The sequence below is a fragment of the Brassica oleracea genome, unplaced genomic scaffold (assembly GCF_000695525.1).
Source record: "Brassica oleracea var. oleracea cultivar TO1000 unplaced genomic scaffold, BOL UnpScaffold01022, whole genome shotgun sequence".
NCBI lineage: Eukaryota > Viridiplantae > Streptophyta > Magnoliopsida > Brassicales > Brassicaceae > Brassica > Brassica oleracea.
In genome coordinates, this window is record NW_013617596.1 from 14,903 (window position 1) to 22,671 (window position 7,769).

The 7,769-nt window shown below is 38.5% G+C and overlaps 1 protein-coding gene across 2 annotated transcripts; it reads left to right on the forward strand.

Annotated features, from left to right (window-relative positions):
• The first annotated feature begins 2,310 nt into the window (after window positions 1–2,310).
• Window positions 2,311–3,639, forward strand: LOC106320687 (ubiquitin-conjugating enzyme E2 variant 1D-like). Of its 2 annotated transcripts, none has more exons than XM_013759054.1 (4): window positions 2,311–2,563; window positions 2,777–2,919; window positions 3,086–3,211; window positions 3,297–3,639. In XM_013759054.1, the coding sequence occupies exons 1-4, from the start codon at window positions 2,530–2,532 to the stop codon at window positions 3,435–3,437; spliced, it is 444 nt and encodes a 147-aa protein (XP_013614508.1). In that variant the 5' UTR covers window positions 2,311–2,529; the 3' UTR covers window positions 3,438–3,639. The 2 variants fall into 2 exon arrangements, with proteins under 2 accessions (XP_013614508.1, XP_013614509.1); XM_013759055.1 differs by having other exon boundaries at window positions 2,777–2,916.
• The last annotated feature ends 4,130 nt before the right edge of the window (window positions 3,640–7,769 follow it).

A 7,769-nucleotide genomic window follows, 5' to 3' on the forward strand; every position in this document is an offset into this window, starting at 1 on the left:
TTTAGCCCCAAGCAAACCCAACTCTTTGTCAAGAAGAGAACTGAGATCCGGGAAGTCTGTCATCTTTTGCGATCGATTGGTCCCCCGTTGCCTTCTTTTTCTCCCCCATTTTTGGTGGGAACAGATTTAAATTTTTCCCTTAGTCATGACGCAAAGAATATCGGACCTCCAGTCAGCTACCCGAAGAAAAAGGCATCAAAAACCTGAGTAAAAGCGTAAAAAGGATTACCAAACTAAGGAATCAGATATATGGGTACATGTGGAGATGCGCTCCTGCCACTGATCGATATTCTTGCGAGTGATCTTCGACCAACACCAATGAGTCAAAAGCGCTATTGATGAAGCGACGTCGAGAAAGTCCTCGAGATACTCCTTAGTCGTAGGATGTGGAACTGAAAACTAAAAATAAAGAAAGGTTAGAATTGGCGACTAGTGCCCGGGAGAACAAAAACTATCTAGCGGGCGAAAGATTCCACAGCACTTGGGAATCATCTTTTGGTGGCTCCTCGAAAGCGTATTCGTCAGATTTAACTAAGAAAAATGACGATGCCAGTCGTCCGTCTTGCTCGGGTGATGCTCACTGATGTTGTGGCCTGGCCTCATCTTTGCCGAGAGAAAACCGTTCGGCTGAGGCTGCGTCGAAGTCAGTTCTTCAAACACTCGGACGCTGAGCAAAAAGTTTTCTTCCACAGCCATCACAATCAATGCCACCACTATTCGGAACGATCCATTCACGAACTGGCTGATAGGAGTGTCTCGCCGAAATCAGAGAGACGTTATCAACCAAGGAATGGGGAGCTAGCCTAGTATCCTTCTGGAAATACAACTCGTAGACACAATGATACCCTATCGGGGGAGCCCATGGCCTTTGGCCATCCCTCGGGATGATAAACATCACCCATGTGGCTGCGCATTCCCGCAGTAGGGCCTTCACCCTGTCGACCTTTGACCAGGAGATCATCAGGTTCATCCATGATTGGCACTCCATTACATAAGGACGTTCCAACCCAGAACTTAGAGGCAGCAGTTCCACGAAGACATCACCTAAGCAGTAGCGGATCAGACAGAGCAATCTTTTCTCTGCTGGTCGGTTTCCCGAGGAAACCTTCTGAGATCTCTCGGGACCGACGGTCGCAGCCTGGCCGTCACCATCTTCTCGAGGTCTCTCGGCTCCATCAGAAGGCGAGTGACGCCGAGTCAAATCTAGGCCGACATTGTTGCGGATAGGGCCCCGTAGATCCGAAGAATCCCCGCCGATTGCCGATCCTTCACTCGGGACCTGCTTCGACGGAACAGCCTTACCTTTTCGTTTCTTTGATATCTTTCTCATGGATGCCATGACTAGCGCAATTCGCATGACCAACTTGACATGACGAAAGAAAAGGCAGTGTAGAGAGAGAAGCAGAGAATAGAGAGAAAGTACATGGATATGTGGAGAAGAATAGACAGAATGACGCGCACCCGCCTATTTATAAGAGCCGAGTACAGATCTCTAGAGGCGTTATCATTAGGTTCAAACGAGCATATTAGGGCCCACAAAACCACTAAAGTTCATCCTCCACTCTTCGCGACGTTTCCACTTCTCAGGGAAAACTAGAAATCGGTTAGAGGCAAACCAGATATTCGAATAATCTAGTTAAGACGAACCAGATTTGATTCGCAATCGATAGTTAAACCAAACCATAAGGAAACCCGAGCTAGCGACAGACCGCGATACTGCTGCCCCTACTCATGGTCCCGATTGCGCAGTTGCTGCGCAGTCGATGGGAAAAACCATCAACGAAACCCAACCCAGTCTCCCATTTTCTAAATCTTGCTCGATAAATTCACTAAGACCGACTACGCTTATCACAAGTGAACTAGGAGGGTTTATTGTAGAAGATGAATTATATCCTTCCACAAGGTCCATCAAAAGCCGGATCAAGTTGACGACTCCCGACTAAGCGACGACTGGAGCTCAGCCCTCCGTTCGGCGCCTCAGAGAAGTACGTCAAATCGGCCCATGAAAGATTGGTCGGCCCCAACGTCCAATCCGACCATTAGGTCAAAGCGACCTAAAATTGGGAACAAAGCGGCAGCTGTACTCACACTCATTTGGCGGCTAGAATTAGGGTTTTACTCTTTTGTATTCTCGTTGACTTGTATTTTTCTGGCCATCGCTTCCCGAGCACCGACTTATTTTCCGATCAAACTTTCCTTATTTGTAATTTTACCGTTCACCGATTAATAAAACGCTTTTGAACTCCACGGCGAGTTCCGTCTTTCTTTACTCGTTTCGATCGAACTTGGTTCAAAGAAATTATACATTAGAAAATAATTTCCTGGGTAGTAAAGTTGCAAATTTAACATTTTTTCCATTTTCCCTAAATTACCCAATTTACCCCTTAAAGATAGCTTTCTCCCATTTGACCAGATTCTCACTTTGATTTTCCTTGCCTCATCTCTCGTCTCTCGCTCTAGCTCTCTGCACGATCAGATCTCAAAATCGGATCGGATCGGATCGAATAGAATCCACGACTTTGATCAAATATGACCCTTGGCTCCGGAGGAACGAGTGTTGTTGGTAAACAATTTCGATTTCTTTAGTCTCTGTTATGTTCTCGTTTTGATTTTCCTGTTATAGGGTTTTGGAATCCGTATTGGGTTTAATCCTTCGGGTTTTTGAAATTCGTATTCTGATTATTTGCCTGGTCAATGATAAATGACTTGATGATGTCTCAAGATTGTGATGGTGTCTAGTGTTATGATTCATGTGGATTGTTATAACAATATATAGTACCGAGGAATTTCCGGTTGCTGGAGGAGCTTGAACGTGGGGAGAAAGGTATTGGAGATGGAACTGTGAGCTATGGAATGGATGATGGTGATGACATTTACATGCGCTCTTGGACTGGCACTATCATCGGTCCTCACAACGTAGTTATATCTTTCTCCTTTTATCTTCTGCGCTAATTCATTATATTTAAGAAGCATTGATCAATGCTCTTATCCTCGTCCAGTCTCCTAAGCTTTTTTCTTTACCACTAAGGTTATTGTTTCTGCTTGTGCTTACAGATATTAAATTTTTATCTTCTTCTATGAGCAGACTGTTCATGAAGGTAGGATCTATCAGTTGAAGCTCTTTTGTGACAAAGATTACCCTGAGAAACCTCCCACTGTCCGGTTCCATTCACGTATCAACATGACTTGTGTCAACCATGAAACAGGAGTGGTACACATAAAAATCATCACCCTGCCAATTCTCTGTCTCGTTCCTTTCGGTAACTTATGTCTGAATATGCATCTGTAATGTATAGGTGGATCCCAAGAAGTTCGGGCTTCTTGCGAACTGGCAAAGGGAGTACACAATGGAAGATATACTGGTACAGCTGAAGAAGGAAATGACTGCGTCGCATAACCGTAAGCTTGTTCAACCTCCAGAAGGCACTTCCTTCTAGTAGCTTATGGGATCTTCTTCTGGTTTGCTGAAAAAATCTTTGCCCCCTTCTAACACTAAACTATGTATCTGGGGTAATCCATTGTCGTTCTCATGCTTTTTATGATAAAAAAAAAAAGGTCTATGTGGATGGTGGTGATGTTGTTCGATTGATCATGAAGTTTCTACTTGTGTGCAAATTATCAAAAACAGCGTCTTCCCCAGTCCATCTGTTCAATCTTTTTAATTTAATTATTAGTTGCATATAGAGAGGACTGAGATAGAGAGAGGTCCAAAATCTCTTGTAAATTGTTATTTTGTACTTGTTGATGTTCTGTGTCGTCATTCTTGATTTGCAATCTCTGCCAAACACTAATCATTCGACATGAAAACACTACATATACGATTTCAGTATTTAACGCTAACCTTGTTGGTCGATTCTACCGTGAGGTTTGTTTCTCGCGGTTAGTGTCAAAGGTTTTGTAACTTACTATGCAAAGTTATAGCATAATTTCAAAGTAGACTTCCACTCAATGTTTCGTTTCTTCTCTTATCATATAGTTAGATAATATCACAGTGTGCATAATTGATGAGAGATGCTTAAGCTATTTAAATTTTCTTAAAAAATCTGTAGCTACTTCTACAAATGTTAAGGAAAAGGTCATACGCAGTAACACATACACACATGCTATTATTCTAAAGCAAGTTTGTCAAGTTGCACTAATAAAGATGGGAACACTTCTATTCTATTAAAACACGAAGCGCAAAACAACTCGTCTGTTTTAAATAATTTTTATACAGATTTTCTTTCTATTTTTAATTCATTTTTACCGCTTCATTTATTATCTTTTCTAAATAAATTGACATCATTTACTAAAGAAGTACTAGAAGACTGTAGTTACCTATTTTTAATTGTTTTATTATATTTTTTACATTCATTTTCTCACTCTTTTTAACTTCTTTATTAATTATACTAGGGGCATTGTGGAACAGAATTCTTGTTTCATCTCAATATTTTTTAGCGTTATTGTAGCTGTGAATTTTGCGTTCTGGGTTGATAATTGTTTTTCAAGTTTTTTATTGTTATAGGGTTAGAGTTGTGATGATGAACTGTGTATGCATTGTTCTCCACTCATCAATGACTAAACTATGTTAGTAATGTGATTGATATAATTTGTGGTGTTGTTTGCTGTGTTACTGAGACTTATTGTTTGTTTGTTTTTTTAATTTGTTACTTGTATTGTTGAGATTACGTAAATTATATTAAGGTTGTTGAGAGTACTTTTTGTTTTGGATATTTTTTCTCCAGTTTAGTTATGTAAGTTGTGTGTATTAAGTAATAATTTTTTTTATTCTTATTATGTTGGTTATATGTTTTTATTTTATTTTTTAACTTTTTGTTTTTACCGGGCCTTTAAAACAAATACATGAAGACTTGTAGAAATAACTATAAAATGAGTGACAATTAGTATTTGGGCCTTAATGGGTTTTAAACGAATATATGTATTTCTTATAAGAAGACAATAGCATTGGCCTGTTGACATTGATCATGTAAGCTATTTTCATAAGACAAGAGAAGTGAGCAGGTGAAGATGTTGTTGCCGCCTTTGTGTTTGTTGGGATTGTCTCTTGTATCTTCTGGTGTGGTTGTGTTTGTTTCACTTTTATTTGATGGGTAATATGTAAACAAAAATCATTGCTAGTTGTATTTATCAGCGTTTGTAACTTACTCTGCTTTTTTTTAAAGGTAATTTTACTGATATTGGTTGTCGTCATCTTCTTCTTCGTAAGCATCTGCGAAAGTAAGTTTGTAAATTGTTAAATAGCTGGTCGTGTAGTTTGTATTTGTTTAGCTGGCTCAATGCATGTGTCGTTGAGTTTTAGTTGAGTTGATTGGTTTGGTATATTTGTTTTGAAGTTTATTTGTCAGAGTAGACAAAAAGAGAGGTGATCATTAATGATTCGTCTTTTTTGGGATTCTAGTTTTTGGTGTTTTGATTGTTTGAGTTATTGTGGTTTCTTTTAAAGCTGTAAAATAAAGATTTGTGTAAAATTAAATTGATAAGTAAGAGAGATAAATAGACGACCACAAATCTTGGGTATGAAATATTTTTGATTATTGATGTTAGAACAATATAGACAATAATATAAAAGAAATTATGTGTTGATTGTTTCTTACGGATAATTGAGGAGACAGATAACGACTCGGGTTGTTTCTTTGGTGAGGTCAAAGCCCTGGACAGAACGGATTTTCCCAACCACATCTGCGAGTTTAAATATCAGTTATTATATCGAAGCATAATATAAACCCAGATACAATATGATAATATACCTGGGAGTTCTAGGTTTCTGTTCGCAATCACTTGGAGAGTGTCGAACAGTCTAATCTTGACTGGAGATTGATCTCAGGAGCACCCGTGATGACTTCATCAATAATGGTTAGTGAGATAAAAAAAATGAGGAATGGATGATCAGTTATCTTGTACATGCTTGAGCACCTAACAACCTCAAAACGACCGACTCTCACAATAGAATCTACTTTCAAAGATGGCATGTAATGATTAGCACGTCCGACGGGAGTAAACCTATGAATCACGAAATCTGCAAATAATATTATTCAACAAAGAATCAGGAAATGAATTAAAACAATTATGTTAAATAAGTGTGATAGATCGAAGATTTAACTTACCTTTTGATCAAGGAATAGAACCGTAATTCCCACAAACTCCCTGTCTTTCTTGAAGTTCAGGGAATCCCAGAAGCGGAGGAAGCCAGAGGCTATGCTCTGACTACTACGACCAAGACGGAGAGACTCGAAGGTTGAGTGACGGACGCCGGGACGCCGGTTTGAGGAACTGGAGAGGCAGAGATAAACATTTTCTAGAAGATGGTTAAAGCTAAGAGGAATCAATGAGTTTTGTGGAGATGCAGATTGGGTTCATCAAAGATGAGAATTATATATATAGGGTTTACAGAGGGGCTACAAATCAGGAACATTTATGATCAAGCGATTTAAGATGGGGACATGAAGAGTTCACCGGTGAAAAAATAGATTACAAACAGACACACGACGCAACTCTGTAACTCAGGCTTGTTTGAGACAATGATGAAAAGAACTCAAACTCATGTTAAACGACAACAGTTTACAATATGAGAAAACTATAATTGTTGCAAACTTGAGTTTTTTTTTTCATATAACGTGATGAATCCCATTTAAAAATGAAACCCATAATACACTTGTAGGCCCGACCATCAGAGGAAGACGAAGAAGCAAGGGCTTCCGACCTTCATAAATATATATTAGGTTCGACCATCAATGAAGAAAGTATCATTTAGCTTAGTGGTATAAATGTTGTTGTTTATATCTCAATAACCCGGGTTTGAGCCATTGGCTTTACACTTTTTCACACTTTTTAAAAGTGGAGCCCACAAAACGCTGACGTGGCGCGCTGAGGAGTGAGCAAAAACTCAACTATTATAATATACATTTACTGGTTTAGAGTCGGGTTTTCTCAAGTCCGGATGAATTTGATTTTGATGTATAGAAACATAAAAGTATCCAAAAACTAATGTATGTGAAACATGTTTGGATATTTGTACCCAAACTAACAATATTAACCTAAAAATAACTAAAAGTAACCATGTTACCCGATTTGATTCGGGTTCGATTATGATGTATATGTACCTAAAAAATATTCAAGTACTTATACAATTAATTATATGATGACACATAAAAAATATATAACACTAATCATAAAAAACAAAATACTAATTTATATTAAAAAAATTAGTATCCGCATTGGTGTGCGCTTCAATCTCTAGTTGAAATTAAATTCGGCGACATAGTCGCTATTATGTTTATCAAAACTACATGAACAAAGGAGGCCAAAGTCTACTAATACTAAAAGGACAATAAGTTCAACATCTAGTGTCCACATCATCTAATGAAATCAGCCAATCATAAAAAAGGCTTTTGACATGTCATTTCAGTTAATGTTATTGTGTTTTCAATAACGAAAACTCATAAAAGAACCAACATATTAGGCTCTTGATGCTTTCTGACTGCTCAACGCTCATCAAAGCTATAAACAACGACATTCAGGATCTATGGTATCATCAACGATATTCAGCAGATCGCCTCTTTTTCGCCGAGATATTGTTTTCTCATCTCTCTCGGTCGCTAACATCGACGCCGATGCGTTAGCAAAGCAAGCCCTTTCTCTTTCTAATTCTGCTGTATTGAACCCAATTTTGGACTAATTTGGACCAAAGGCCTTTTCTAGTTTAACTGAAATTTCATAGAAAAAAATCAGGCTTTATCATATGATACTTTTCCAATTTATTCTCTTGATAT